This window comes from Arvicola amphibius, chromosome 9 (genome assembly GCF_903992535.2).
Source record: "Arvicola amphibius chromosome 9, mArvAmp1.2, whole genome shotgun sequence".
Taxonomy (NCBI): domain Eukaryota; kingdom Metazoa; phylum Chordata; class Mammalia; order Rodentia; family Cricetidae; genus Arvicola; species Arvicola amphibius.
The window spans coordinates 111,744,766-111,759,841 of record NC_052055.2 but is presented as its reverse complement, the minus strand read 5'-3'; the positions used below and the strand labels follow the sequence as shown (position 1 = coordinate 111,759,841).

General features: G+C 45.5%; 2 protein-coding genes across 8 annotated transcripts in view; one reads left to right on the top strand and one right to left on the bottom strand.

Moving 5' to 3' along the window:
- Positions 1-15,076, top strand: part of Bicc1 (BicC family RNA binding protein 1) — a 218,760-nt gene that overhangs the window by 74,658 nt on the left and 129,026 nt on the right. For all 7 annotated transcript variants that reach the window (XM_038342823.2, XM_038342819.2, XM_038342818.2 and 4 more), the window contains one exon: positions 664-710. Coding sequence is in view for 3 of the 7 variants with exons in the window: in XM_038342819.2 (XP_038198747.1) it covers positions 664-710 (47 nt within the window). In the remaining 4 variants the exon portion in view is untranslated. The remainder of the gene's footprint in view (positions 1-663; positions 711-15,076) is intronic.
- LOC119823062 (60S ribosomal protein L21-like) lies at positions 10,586-11,050 on the bottom strand. The gene has a single exon (XM_038342833.1). It carries the CDS (start codon positions 11,030-11,032, stop codon positions 10,586-10,588), a length of 447 nt encoding a protein of 148 aa, XP_038198761.1. The 5' UTR covers positions 11,033-11,050.

Below are 15,076 nucleotides of genomic sequence, written 5' to 3'. Positions count from 1 at the left end.
AAATATTGGTAGATACATGAAAGTGGGGAATATTTGCTTTGGTCTCAGATGCTATCTGAGAACATTCTTTGGTTGGGGTTGGTGGAATCTAAGTTGATACATCTTGAAAGGCATCACCCTGATAATCACAAGGATGTTAGGTTAGACCTAGGCATGACCAATGAATTAATAGGACTTAAAGATAACCCAAAGTTTCCAAGTCTCTACGTTAAATTAGTTCTAGCCAAATAGCCAATATAGGCATAACATTTTTCTTCCTGGAAATTGCAGGTCGCATGAGCATAAAACTTAACCAGTTTAGAAGTGGACAATGCTGGATGTGCCCCGATGCCTGGGATCCATTACAGCTGGGAAGTGTGGGGAGCACAGACTATGGCTTTGTTCTTGGGGTTCATTCTTGCAGCTTTATTACTGTGGAAGGCAGGGCCACTGTCATCTCAGCATGGAGACAGGGACTCGTGGGTCCTCACTTAATCCAAAGCCGTGTAGTTGATGAGATTTTATGTCTCATGCTTCATTCATTTTGCATCCCAGATGAGGCCAGGATGGCGCTGTTTTTACCTTTGCGTTCATAGCGCTGGTTCTTGAGGGTTTTGAATATTTATGCATTGAAATGAAGAAAATATTTTAAATGTGCACATTTTCTCTTTTATTTATTCACAGCTGCAGCTGAAGGAAAAGGCAGAAGCGGGGAAGACTTTTTTCAGAAGGTGAGTGACATTTCATTCTCGTCTGGCTTGGGCAGGTACAGGAAAATAGCCGTGGGTCCGCAGCTCCCTCAAAGATGGCAGGCTGGTTTCTCATGCCCATTTCAACGCAGACCTGATCTGTCCATTTGCTTTGCTGTACTCCAATTCCTCCCACCCAAGCCATGTCTGGCCTAGAGGTGGGTGGGTGTCCTGAAAAGCCGTCCATCTTTGTGGTGAGCATAGCATGGGTGTGGTCTGTAACCAGTGTGTCTTGCGAACCGCTTGCTAGTCATCGGCCACCATGCCCGTTCTTTCCCGACCGTCCCCTGAAGGTTCTGGCCTTCAGTGAGGCCATTTGGGCCAGTCATGCACGGAACAAGGGGAACTATGGTCAGGCCCAGTTGAGACAATGGTGAGATGTTAGGAATGTTGGCTGATAATTCTGAGTTCTCGTCCTCTGAATATCTTTCATGTGGGAGGAGGCCTTTTCTTTTGAAAAGATGGACTGGAGTCTACAATTTTCTCCTTTTTCTCCTTTTCTGCACTCATACCCCTGTGTCTGATTCAGAAACCATGTCTGGAGAGGCCGCTATGGCGGGGGACGCTGGGGCTGTCCATGAGGTTAAGCAGTTCTGGAGAGGGCCATTGGAGAGTCTCCATTCTCTTGTCTCCCGGGCAGTCTGTTTTTGGTGGCGGGGTGGGGGTGTCAAGTTTGTCATTCATCTATGTTTCCATCCAAGGGTTTTAAAAACAGGCTTTCTCACAGCTAGGGCTCAAATTGTTTCTTCATGTTGAAAATATTCTTTCTTACCTGCCATAGCCAGCATGCTGGAGAGACCCAAACCAGCGGGACAAGTGTGCCTCCTTAGAGGACTGTGTGGCATCTGCTGGCATACTCATGCGTGTACAACAGTAGTGGGTTAGCGAGGGCATTCTAGGCAAAGCAGTATCTGCACCCAGACATTGAGGGTTCCTCGTATTAGGTGAGGTGCATGATCCATATGATCCATGTCCAAATGATAGAGAGCATCCCTCCCTCAGGGAGATCTTTTCTAAATGGAGTTCAAGTTTTGGGCTGGGGCAGGGGTAGCTCAATCAGCAAAGCCCTTGCAAGGGAAGCATGAGGAGCAGAGTTCGATCCCTAGAACCCACGTGAAAAAGCCAGCCTTGGTGATGGTGGGCACTTGTCATGCCAGATCCTGGGAAGTAGAGCTACACAGATCCTGACTCTCCAGGCCAGCCAGTATAGCCTCATTGATGAGCGCCAGGCCAGTGAGAGCCCCTTTCTCGAAGGTGGTGGTTGGGAATGACAGCTAAGGTTGTACTTTGGCTACCTAATGCATACACATGTATACCCACATATATGAACACACATATACATACACACATAAACATGTATAAAAGGGGGGTTTAAAATTTAAAAAACCTAATGGTATACTGGCCAAATATTTTTTTTTTAAATTTATTTATTTATTATGTATACAACATTCTGCCTCTGTGTATGCCCGCACGCCAGAGGAGGGCGCCAAATCTCAGTACAGATGGTTGTGAGCCACCATGTGGTTGCTGGGAATTGAACTCAGGACCTCTGGAAGAGCAGCCAGTGCTCTTAACCTCTGAGCCATCTTTCCAGCCCATATACTGGCCAAATATTATGGACCAGGTCATTGGTCCTCTACCCCTGCTTTGGGCTTCCACAGCAAAGCCTTGTAAGCTATTGAAGTCCTTGTGGCTCTAGGGACACAGGTTATGTTCAGATTATGTCCAGTTCCTAAGTAGTGAGCGGTGACAGGCTGGCTAGGAGGGGCAGAACCAGAGAAGCCTAGGGGCAGCACTCACAGGCCTCCCTCTAGCTGGCAGCAATAGTTCAGATAGGAGCGCTCTGGGGCACAAGGGGATGTGGGGTAGGGTTGGTGGAGATAGGGGCTCTGGGGGTGGGGGTGGGGTGGGGGTGGTTGGGATAGAAGTGGTGGGGGTAGTGGTGGTGGGGGTGGGATGGGCCTTATCACTCTATCTCAGAGAGAGAGAGATGGGAAGAGCTTTTAAACGCCAAATTAAAACACAGCCCACACTGTCCTACAGGACTTTCATTCTTAGAAGATTTGCTAATATTTATCCGCCTTTGAGGATGTGTATGTATCACAGCAGTGTAAGTGGAAACACATGCCTAAATCCAGGAAACACGTGTGCTCACTGGGCTCTGACTCGCAAGCGCAGAAGCCGCTCCTGTCGTCAGGTGAAAAGAGTCTGCAGGGACTGGTATCCACACAGCCTTTGAAAGCTCATGCTGGACACAGCAACTTAATAATAGGCAAACGTCTGAGGTTACGGGAAAGAACATGTCAGGGGTTGGACCAGACAGAAATGGAACGGTGCTAAGCTGTCACCTCACCCCGCACACTCTAGTAGTGACCCATCCATGCTCACTAGATCCTGTTTGTTTGAGAGAGGGGCCTACTCTGTAGCCCAGGCTAGCCTCAAGATAAAGGCAGCTCTCCTGTCTCAGCATCAGTGCTGGGGTCCCAGGTGTGAGCAAGAACACCTGGGTACAGTGTGTGTCTTTGAAGGGAGCTATCTCTCTTCTAACCGCTTGGGATGTCTTATTCAGGTGTGTATGAGCCAACACGAGTTTAAGCTCCTGTGTTTCAGGGGTTCAAGTTCCATTCCTCTGGTGATTTTTCAGATATTTTTCACGTCTGGAGGGGTTTTTGTCCTTTACAGCGAGGTTTCTGAAAAAGGGGGGTGAGAGACCTTCATGCAACTTTGTGTTACATCATGGAAATCTTTGTAAAAGTCATAATATGATCATCATTTAGAGGAGCATACTAAATTTTAACTCTTTAAATTAGAAAGAGAATATATCACTTAGAATAGAGAATCATAGAATCCCACAGAGTGTAAACAAGAACCGTCCAGTATCTTCTTATGAAGCTGTTATGGTTACTGTCTTTTTGCACCTTGAACTTCTCCCACAGAATTTAAGTTAACTGCTTCTACCAAAGATGTGCTTGCCTCTCTTTCTCTCTCCCTCCTTCTCTTTCTTTCTCCCTCCCTCCCTCCCCTCCTCTCTGGATGTGTGTGTGTGTGTGTGTGTGTATCTTTCTCTGTCCATGATACACTTGTGTGTGTCTGTCTGTGGATGTACTTGTGTGTATGTGTATATGTGTCTGTCTGTGGATACACTTGTGTATGTGTCTGTCTGTGTGTGGATGCACTTATGTGTGTGTGCACACATGTTGATGTGATCGCATATTTGCAAATGTGCATGTGGAGGCCAGAGATCAACATACAGTGTCTTTCTTAGTAGCTTGCCTTCTTTACTCCAAATATCAAACAGCCCTGATAGTCCCTGCTTCCCTCTGAAGCTTCCCAAGCCAGGCCTTCGCCATCTGCAGCTCTCTCAGCATTTCATCTTCTAAGCTCCCACAGAACAGCTCACCAGGCATTGACTACTCAGTGGCCTTTCTAGACCAAAGTTCCAGAGTCCTTCCGTAGTCCTCCCCCAAACAAGGTCAGGTCTGTCACAGCCATACCCATTACCAGTTTCTGTCTTTAGGGTTACTGGTGTGCTGTGATCAAACACCATGACCAAAGGCAACTTGGGAAGGGAAGGATTTATGTTGCTGACATTTCTACATCACAGTTCATCGTCGATGGTACGAGAGAGAGAGAGAGAGAGAGAGAGAGAGAGAGAGAGAGAGAGAGAGAGAGAGAGAGCTTGCTTTACAAAGTTCTCTAGCAACTAACTGTCTATTCTTTACAAAGGAGGGGGTGGCTCAGCTTATCAGCACCCCCTCTAGTTCCTTTGCCACGCCTCATAGCAACTTTCATCTCAACACATGGAAATGATCTTCCAGGTTGTTTTTTTTCCTTGTGGTTTTTTTTTTTTTTTTTTTTTTTTTTTTTTTTTTTTTTTTTTTTTTTTTTTTACGGGGGGAGGCAATTGTTCATGGCTTACTCATTGTCTATCCTGTGTCCTTTTCATCTTTCCTCTTGTGAAAATGATCCTCATCAGACCGTTCTTGGAAAGGAAATATCTTACAGTGTATAAGGTGGGGCTGGGCGCCCTGATGTATTCTCATTGTGACGTACCAAAGCCAAAGGCTATTAGGGGCTTGTGTCCTGATGGCTGAAGAAGATGAAGTCCACCTGGCATCTCTGTAGCCTTTAGTGGGAACATCAAGAACTCCCTCGGCACTGGGGTATGCATAGAACTCTCCCCAGAGTATACATGCATCACATATTTTAAATGAAGGAGTATTTTGTAATTGAAATCACATATTGGTTGTTTCTTTGGAAATTGACCAATAAACTGTGCCTTGCTGCAAGAGCAAATGGTGTGGCTAACTTGAAGGAGATATTCCTGGGCTGATGCTGGATTTCTTTATCACCCCCAAACTCCTGCCTTGTAGGAAAACAGATTGTTTTGACACTTGAAACTGGAAAATTAGAGAGTGTGGACCTTAAAGGAAAGCTTGATCCCCTGTACCCCAAAAGGAGTAGGTCATCTGCCTTAGATGGGACAACCTTAGTTTCTAGTTGGAAGGGTGGTAGAGGTGATAAAATTCATGTTGTGTGAACTACCAGCCATAATTCTGTCCATGTTGGCTGACCATACCCTTCTAGTTTTGTCTTCTTTAAAAGTATATTCAGTTGACTGTTGGTTCTGAAGGTGCCTTTTTAAATTCTGAGACTTTATGCTTAAATGTAGGTTTCATTTTTTTTAAAAATGTATCTGTGTGCGTCTGTGTATGGGCATTTGTGTGTTAAGTGCAGCATCTACAGAATCCAGAAGAGGACGTTGGGTCCCCTGGAGCTGGAGTTATGGGGAGTTGTGAGTTGTTGGCCACCAGTGCTGGGAACTGTACTGGGGTTGTAGATGGGCAGGAAGTATTCTTAACTGCTGTGGGATATTCCCAGCTCCCATTAATACTATTTTATCACACGTGTGTGTGTGTGTGTGTGTGTGTGTGTGTGTGTGTGTGAGAGAGAGAGAGAGAGACAGAGAGAGAAAAAACACCAGAGAATTCAATACAATATGTGTAAATATTCTGTTTTTCTTAATAATGACCGGGGAATATTTTATTATTTTATGCTTCTCTAAGTAACTTGACCCTTGAATTAAATGATTGAATATCCTGGATGCCATTGTCTGATGTCAAATACTTAGTAGTTGTGGCTTTCCTATACTGGCTCTTTTTGCAGTTTAAAAAATTCCTTCCTGAAAGGGAGTGGTCGTGGTTATTTTTGTGGTTGAGGAATGGATTTGGCTATATTTCCTTTTTCATTTCTTTGCTCACCTTAATTTTCTTTTTCTTGGTGAAAGGAGAGTGGTCTAGAGATGCATGGACATGCCTTCCTTTCCTTTGCATTGTTTGAGGGCTTTTGTCACCCATGGTTTCTGCTGTTTGTTGTCAACATGGTGGCATCAAAGGAATGAGAGCCCTGAGCGGGAGATGAAGCTGTGGACAGGTGCATCATAGAGGCCTTTGGCTCTCTTCCTTGAGTTCTCCATTAGTTGCTGTTTTGGAAGAAGATGAAAAACTACATTCCCATGAGTCTCATTACTCTAGAATTCCTGGGGAACTTTAATCTCCCTTGAAGAGGAGAGCTTGATGCTTTGGGCGCTTGGTGCTGTTTTCGTAAGTAGATCATCGGTAGTGGGTGCTGTTGGGGAGGCTTGTGGTGTGGCCTGCTCCCCAGAGAGGTTTGGAGAGGATGAGCTCTTAGTGCCATCCAGCTCTTGAGAGGGGGACGGGGAAGGGGAGGGAGAGGGAGAGGGACACACACACACACACACACACACACACACACACGAGAGAGAGAGAGAGAGAGAGAGAGAGAGAGAGAGAGAGAGAGAGAGAGAGAGAGAGAGAGAGAGAGAGAGAAAGAGAGAGATTAGCAAACTGGAGGCAGTTGTATTTCTCAAGGCTTAACGGGAACATGGATATGTGTTTTTTTCCTCCTTGAGTACCTCTTTGTGTTATCCTTTTCATCTCCTGACACTACGACCTGTTCCCTTGCGAGCTGGGAATCCCAAATCCTTCCTGTTCGATGGGTCTCTTGGAAACACTAAATAAGAGGCAAACTGGGCTTCCAAAGAGCTTGAGTCTGAGGGACAAGGCCCTTAGCTGGAGGCCTTGGAGTGGAAGAGAGAGTGCTGGCTTCAGAGCTGGACTAAGGACACCACTTGCAGACACTGCCACCTTCCTTGGGAGCCATGACTGTGGCGGGAAAGGGGTTCCCATGTGTCTCCTGTCCTTGCGTATCACACTTAAGAAAAAGGCCTTGTGGGTGGCATTCATGTGTCAGGAATGCATAGATGGGGAAATGCTGGATATGTTCTTGTTTCTTCTTGAGACTTCAAGACCTCTTTGACCTGTGTTGAGTAGGATTTTAGTTTTCAGAAAGTGCCTTCTTTAAGGGTGTAGTTGGTCTGCTGAGTAGAAGAAGAGAAGGAAGGTTCCAGGCAGGGCTCAGATAGGGTTACAGTGTCTTCCAGATGCTCAACCCCAATACTTAGTGTCTGATGGCAGCTTGGTGGAAAGACATCTTTGGCCAAGGAATCAATGGGTGCCTTTGCAAAGCCAGGGCAAGAGGCAAGGATGCCCCTTCCTGCATTTTTTTTCTTCCAGAAAGAGGTTAAATGTCATCAGATAATTTCATGTGAGCTAATGATGGTTTCTAGTTCTTCTCTGGGAAGTCATAAGGACTAGTGGAAAGATTTGAATCTAGAAATGTCAGCCAATCATCTGTCCCACCCATTGTTTCTTCAGAGGATGGGAAGAACTGAGAACAGTTACAGATGCTATTCTTCTGGTGGCTATCCCCTGGAACACCACACATGGTTGCCTATAGCAGAAGGAAACTGGGCTATATAGTGAGCACCAGGCTAGCCTGGACAACGTTGTCAAACCTGGTCTCAAAAATGAAACCAAACCAAAACCACAAACCAAATCAAAACGACCTTCAGAATTGCCACATACTTTGCAATAAAGCTTGCTTTGCCGATAATGTTGGCCGTTGGCCCTGGAACACATGCCTGCCGGGAAGACGCTCTGGCTCTGACTCTTTATTAGCTTGGGATTAGGAACATACAAGCACCTACTTCCTGAATAACTACGGCAAAGACTATTTTTAACGAGCCTTTGCCGCAGCATGGGTTCTCAGCTATTGTGATACCTTTATTATATTTTGAGCCATAAAATCGCCAAGTTCAGAATGATAGCTATAAAATAAATAGTTACCACATTTAACTAAGTTCTGATCCTTCTGTGATATGTCACTTAAAAAATGTATTTTCAGGGGGGAAAAACGTTGAAAGTTTTGGCCGTCGCAGTTTATCTCTGGCCCTGTTTTATGGAAAGGAAGCAAAACTTTGTGAGAAATGGATACAAATGATTCAGATTTGGCAAGGTGTGGCAAATCGGGTTCTGTTTGTAAGATTAAAGGATTGCTGGCTATCATCTGAGCATACATCACAATCAGCATTAAACCACCAGTGTAATGATAAATGTGCACCACGCGGCCAGGCCAAGAGTGTTTGAGGTCCAGCAGCCTGAGCAGGGAAAGGTCTTCCAGCTGAGTCACTGACCGGAATTCTTGTCACTGCTTTTCCCATTTTCTTCAATCCTGAAGTTAAAAGTTGGAGGTAACTTGAACCCCCAGAGCAGTGCTACGAGTCTACTGATGGGGTTTTAACCTGTAATACACCAACTGGAGGTTCTGGCTCAGCTGTCCTGGTAGGAAGGCATGGATGGACGCTGGTTCTTTCAAAGGTGGTCAGGCAACGTTAAGCCAGGGTTGGGAGCCACTGAGATGGAGTGTGGATAATGGCAGAGACGGGAGTTTACATCCGTGTTGATGTTCATGTTGATCACTAGTGCTGATAAAAGTGAAAGAATCCTGTAGCCATGTGCATAATTATATATATATATATATATATATATATATATATATATATATATAAATAAAATTATACAACTTATTTATTGTACATGTGTCGTTTGCTCACAACTTAAACTTTGTGTTCATCTTTATTCTCTTAGAATTCCATGTTACAAGGCTGGGATTTAGCTTAGTGGGTACAGCACATGCCCAGAACCCCTAGAGCACGAAGATAAAGAGGCAGATATAAAGGAAGAGGGTGAAGAATCTTAGTGAGATGTAGCAGAATGGCTAGGAACAGTAGGTGAGAATGGGAGGGGGTGGGGTGACTTTATTGTTTCTTTTAGAAAATGGTGGGCATATAATAGCTACTGCAGAGGTGTTTTGGAAGGCAAAGCAGAATTTTATTGACTATGTTGACTTTAAAGTTGAGGTGGAATATTAGAGACAGCATTCAGGGGAGAACATGGAAATGGAGATAGGATTTCACCAGGAGTGAACAGATGCTCCAGGGGCAGTGGGAAGAGATGCATAGAGTGGTCCATGAAGACGGATTTTTTTTTCTTTGTCATCTCTTTAATCTTACAGAAAATAGCAGATGTGCTTTAAGCTAAGTAATGATGACTATTTCAAAAGGCCATTTGAAAATGGCTAAAATTAGGCTGTGCTCAGTGGTAGGGTACTTGCCTCATATAATTGAGGTCCTAAGTTCAATCACCAGTCCTGCTGCCAAGGGAGAGAGGAGGGAAGGGAGAGAGAGAGAGAGAGAGAGAGAGAGAGAGAGAGAGAGAGAGAGAGAGAGAGAGAGAGAGAGAGAGAGAGAGAGAGAGGAGTTTTTTTCTTTGCAAAGACTGGATCTGAATTGGTATCACTGGAGTCATAATTAAAGGGAGAAAACATCAGTTATTTGGCTTTTGTTACCCCCTCCATCCATCTTCCTGTCTCAGGTTCCCCCATCTTTCAGCTGCTCTTCCCTTTTTGTCTGGGTGCCCCTGAGACACTGACCACCTCTCGTGGATAGGCACAACACGTCGGCCACCCAGAGTTCACAGGCTAGAGAGTCCCCTATTGCAGAGAGCACAAGTGTCAGTCTGAGCGGCTAGGTCTAGGGCTGGTGACACAAGGAGAGGCGTGAGAGTTCTCGGTGGCTCCACATATCATGGGAGCCGTAGCTTATTGTCCTGCAAAGTGCACAGGTCGGAGAAAGCAGAAGGCAGTTCAGCAACAATGCTCCTCCTCGCATGCTGGCTCCGGAGTCATCAGCTTTGGAATGGAGGAGAGGTTTGCCTTGCTCTGGAATCCCTCTCCTTTTTTCTCTCCCCTCCGTCTCCCCATGCAGTTGACAAACACACAGGGCTGTGATATTCAATATGATACTTTGATTGATAGCTGTAGACATTGGGATGTAGCTAAATGAAGCCAGTTGGTCCTTGCTTTAATTGTTTTTGTAGCAGAACTTTTAACACGCTGTCTCGGCAATCTTTGAGATACAGTAAATTAACTGGGGTGTCACCACAAGGCACGGCAAATCTTAGCTTCTTTCTCCTGTCTAATTAAAATGACGTTTTAGGTCTGGAGATGTAGCTCAGTGGGCAAAGTGCTTGTCTAGGCATAGTGGTGCACACTTTTAATTCCAGCTCCCAGGAGGCAAAGGCAAGAGAATCAGGAGTTTAAAGCCATTGCAAGTTTGAGGCTAGCCTGGATTGCGTAAGATCCTCTCTGAAAACAAATAAACAAATTCTATTGTTTTTGTGTATACAAAAGTAAAAGACATCCATTCTAAAAGAATTTGGGGTCAGTTTTGGGTCAGAGGTTCAGCTCATGTGAGAGGCATGTGGTCCTTCTGTGTTTTCCAAGGCTTTGGTTTTCCTTGAACTTCTCGGTGAGATCTTTGATAGTGGGAGCTGGTCACCAAAATTAACTCCAAAATTAATTTCTTTTTACAGTCCAGGTCTTTTATTTCTTTTTGTACTTCAGGCCATGAATTCTATGGAATGGGCTCCAGCAGCTCAGGCTCCTTTCCCGTTAATCCTCACAAAGTGTGCTTCTCTGGGTGGAGCAGGCTGGCGCTTCAGCTGAACCCAGGTGCCCTTCTCTTTGGCTTCCTTTTTCTTCTGGTTGTTCTCCTTCACCTGCTTCAGGAAGCTGTCTCTGCTCTTCGCGTGCTTGATGTGTTCAATCCGCACAGTAATTCTCTTGGCAAGAATCTTGCCCTTAACTTGCTTGTTTACAGTGATGCCCACAGCATGCTGGGTGACATTGTAGACTCTTCTGGTTTTGCCATGGTAACATTTATGTGGCATTCCTTTTTGAACAGTGCCCATTCCCTTGATGTCTACAATATCGCCCTTCTTGTAGATTCGCATGTACGTGGCCAAAGGAACAACTCCATGTTTCCTAAAGGGCCTGGAGAACATATAGCGAGTGCCCCTCCTCTTTCCCTTTGTGTTTGTCATGTTGGCGAGTTACTGAAAGACGGCCACCGAGGCCGAAAGCCAAAATTAATTTCTCTTGAGCATGATACTGAGAAACAGAGTCAGGCCTTGCAAAGGGTTCCTTCTTAGCCCCGCACTTCACACCCACCCAACTCTTGGCTAAGTAAGACCCGGGCAGGAGTTGTTATTTTTCATTAAAAGTAAGCCAGCCCAATCTTGCGTCCCCTTTTCCACTGGAAGCAATGTCCAGTGAACTAAGCAGCCCACATCTCACACAGAAGATTGAGTTGAAGACAGATTCGCGCCTAAGCAGTACTTGTTGGTCTGGTTTTCTGTCCGGTGTCACCTGTGTCGTGACAGTGGGACATAGTAATCTGTCATCTGTCAGCAGCAACATTCACTGTGGGTGCACTGACTGGATACCAAGGGTACTACTTGCGTACAAAGAAGCTGGTATTGCCATAGAGTGCTTGGACCAAAATGTTTGCCAACAAGCAAGCTACCGTGGGATAATCAAACATGCATAGTTTTCAAAGAAGGCTGTGGTTTAGCTTCTTTATCGGCAGTGTTACAGACAAAATAGAGTCCAAAGAAATGGCTCCCTTTCCCACTGAGGATCTTTGCATATGTATCTGATGAACGTCTGTTGAACTGTAACTTGCTTAATATAGCCATGGAATAAAAAGTCACTCGGTATGAGCTTGGTGAACAAGCGAAGAAAATGGTAAACTTTTTTGAGTAGATAGCTTACTAGGTAAAATGGCTATATAGCCAAGCACAGGGACCTGAGTTTTGGGTCTCCATCCATGTAAAATCCAGGTGTGGTGGTCCACGCCTACAGCCCAAACACTGAAGCGGGGAGGGGCTGAGGGAGGTGGAGCCCTGGGAATTACAGGGGCAGCCAGCTTAGTCAGTTTGTGAGTTCAAGATTCAGTGAGAGACTGTCTCAGAAAATTCAAATAAAAAAATTAGATAAATTAATACATAAGGCGGGGAGCAATTGAGGAAGACATTGGGCATAGAACTCTGACCCTCACACATGCACTACATTACACTACACCATACATCCACACGCACGTGTGTGTGCACACATGTGCACACATGTGTGCACACACACTCCAGAATTTTTCTTTGAACTTCTTAGTGTCTTCTGTGTTAGTATTGGGTTGAACCTTGAGAATGCAAATGTAAACAAGTTCATCACAAATGCTAACATAATGGGATGAATGGAAATTTGACTGTAGGATACAGAAGAATCCATGAAGATACACAAACACGGTCATCTACTGCTTTTAACGCAGGAGAGAGGTAGGTGTGGGTTTATGAGATGCATGACCACATCAAATGGAGAGAGGCTCTTCAGTTAGTGTTTAAAAAGTAAGCTGGTGGGATATGTACGTGTTTTTATTATTATTATTACTTTGAATAGACAGAAAGTGTAAGTATTTATTTCAGTTTCAGAAAGCGAGGCTTTGCCTTCTCACTTTGACCAAAACATTAAAGAGGCCTTACCCGTTAAGAATATAATCGCATTTGCCCTGAATTGTCTTACTTGGAATCCCACAGTTCCTCTGAACAGTGATATATTTCTCAGAGCTTAGCCTTGGAGGGAAGAACAAGACTTCTCCTCTCGTGTTCCATTCCACCACCTGTCATGTCAAGGCCGCCCGTAGATAATTTCTTTTTATAGAGTACCCAGAGATGGGGAGGGATGTATGCCAACCCAAACAGTCCGATCCTGAGGAAATGATCTGGCGAAACTCTTGGCTGATGACTGCTATTCTTCATTTGCTCACTGAATGGGTCCTGTTTGTCTTAGGCCCGTCCTGGGCCTGGGATCTGAGATCCCTTCTTGTTGGGATGATTTCAGAGGTTGACACAGATGTTGTCCTTTCTAGGGCCAGGGGAGGACTTGGCCCCCAGCTTCTACATTGACTCTTTTCTTTCTCTTCTTGTTGTGATTATTTTAGGGGTTGATACAGATGTTGCTGTTTCTAGGGTCAGGGCAGGACTTGGCCCCCACCCTCTACATGTTGTGGAGTCTGTTTCAGTTGCCGAGAGGAAGGCTGGGTGGAGCCTGCTTGCCACCTGCCTCCGGCAACTCAAAAGACTGAGTCACCACTACAGAGACTAACCGCTTGTGTCTTGAGGTTGTGGTGATCCAGTGGAGCTACCACTGGGCCTTCAGGAAGCCATATCTATTCACCCTCTAAAGAAGAAGGAGCTGACCAGGGCTCAGCCTCATGCCCCCCAAGAGGACAGCTCCTTCAAGGGACGTGATCATAAAATTATAGCAAAGTACACACAGCAAAAACTCAATATTTTACTCAGTTTTAAGTGGGCAGTCTAGGAGCATGAAGTACCTTCACCACAGTGTTCCATTTAAGGGGGTCTTTCTGTGAACAAGCAACCCACCCTCCTCTACTCTGATATTTAGACAGCCTTATGTTTACAGGGGTGATCTTAAAATTGAGCCTACATACAGAACTGTTTAGCAGAAAAAGCAAACTGTGAAGTTGTAGGGGTGTCACAAATTTGGGCTAACCCTGAGGTAGCCATGGCTCTGAGAGGCTGGCATTGCGCAGTGAAGAAATCCCGGTTCCTCTACAGCAGGTGCTAAGTATTGTTAATTACCCGGTGGTACCAGCTGCCTTGAAAGGCAGCTACGGAGGTCTGTGCTCTGTGAGTGGCGAGCTGGGCTCTGGGCTTCAGGATAAGTGGAAACGTCTTATCCCTGAGGTGTGAAGACTTCAGGGTCAAGAGCTGGATTTCTCTCTGTATAGATCCCAGCCCGTCTTCCCTGGGACATTTATTCAGTCCATGTGTGCTGTGTTCTAGGACATAAAACAATGATGCTGGGCAGGGAGAGGAGGAGGTCACAGAGATGATTTCGAGGCTGGCTTTCTTCCTGGAATGTTGTGGAACTTTTCCTGTAACAAGTTCCTGGTGACTTGAGGACATCTGCAGACACTGTGTGCAGACTGACTTGATGTCATTGCTTCAGGGAAGCCACTTAGTCCACTGCCTGCCCAAGCCTCCATGATGGACATCACCCAAGCCCCATGTGCTCCAGAAACATGGACCATCCCTCCTTATCTCTCTTAAACCGTCATGCCTACAAGTGTCATTTACTAATACCTAGATCAACCAGTTGTCCCTTCCTAGATGCCAGCGAGTAAAGTTTTGTGTTTTTTGTAGACCCCTTTAAGCTAACCATTTCTTAAAGGTAAACTGAATTCCCCCATTGGAAACTGGGGAGCTGAAGTCCCTGTTGTTTTTTAGGCCCCCAAAGGTTTTGTGGCATTTCACAGACAAGTCGGGACATGAACACTGAAGGGAAGGATGATATTCTTGCTCATATGGCAGCCGCATGCAACCTAGAGAGTTTGGCTCTGTGCAGTGATTGTGTAACCAGTTTGGAACTCTCCTCCGATTGCAATACTCCTTGCTGTCTTTCCCCTCTGTGTCTTCTGTGGCCCAAGCGTGTAGATATTTCCTGAAGCAGCTCCTTCTACAGTTGTCTGTCGCCACCAGACCCTCAGGGACATCTTCGGTCACATTCACATCTGAGCTAGGCTAGGCTAAGTTGATTCCGACTCGCAGGTTCAGAATGTGGAACACGGACCAGTGGCTCTGGAAGGCCACAGGCTTGACTGCGGCACAAGCTTGGACGGGCTTCTGTAATCTTCCTTGACGACACCCTTGTACCGCAGCAGGATTCGTCTCCGGAGCAGCCTCCAGCCAATCTAGACCTGGCTCCCATTAGATCTTTTGTTTTTCCTTTTACTTAAATTTTGAAGGCAGGGTCTTTCATCACTTGAACTAGCCTCGCATTTGCTATGTACCCAAAGATGACCTTGAGTTTCACACTTCCTTGCTTCTGCCTCTCAAGTGCTGGAATTACAGATACTGTGTCTTCACACTTACAGTTTACACAGTGCCGCTTCTGAAACCCACGGCTTCACGCATACAAGCAAGCACCGTGCCAGCTGGGCTGCATCCCCTACCCATGGTTCTTGTTCTGAGTGTAGGATGTGATAATACACTTGCTTCTGATTATGTGAT

What these genes read in the sequence shown, in the direction of transcription:
- LOC119823062 (XM_038342833.1), bottom strand. Translation starts at nt 11,032, where the DNA reads ATGACAAACACAAAGGGAAAGAGGAGGGGCACTCGCTATATGTTCTCC.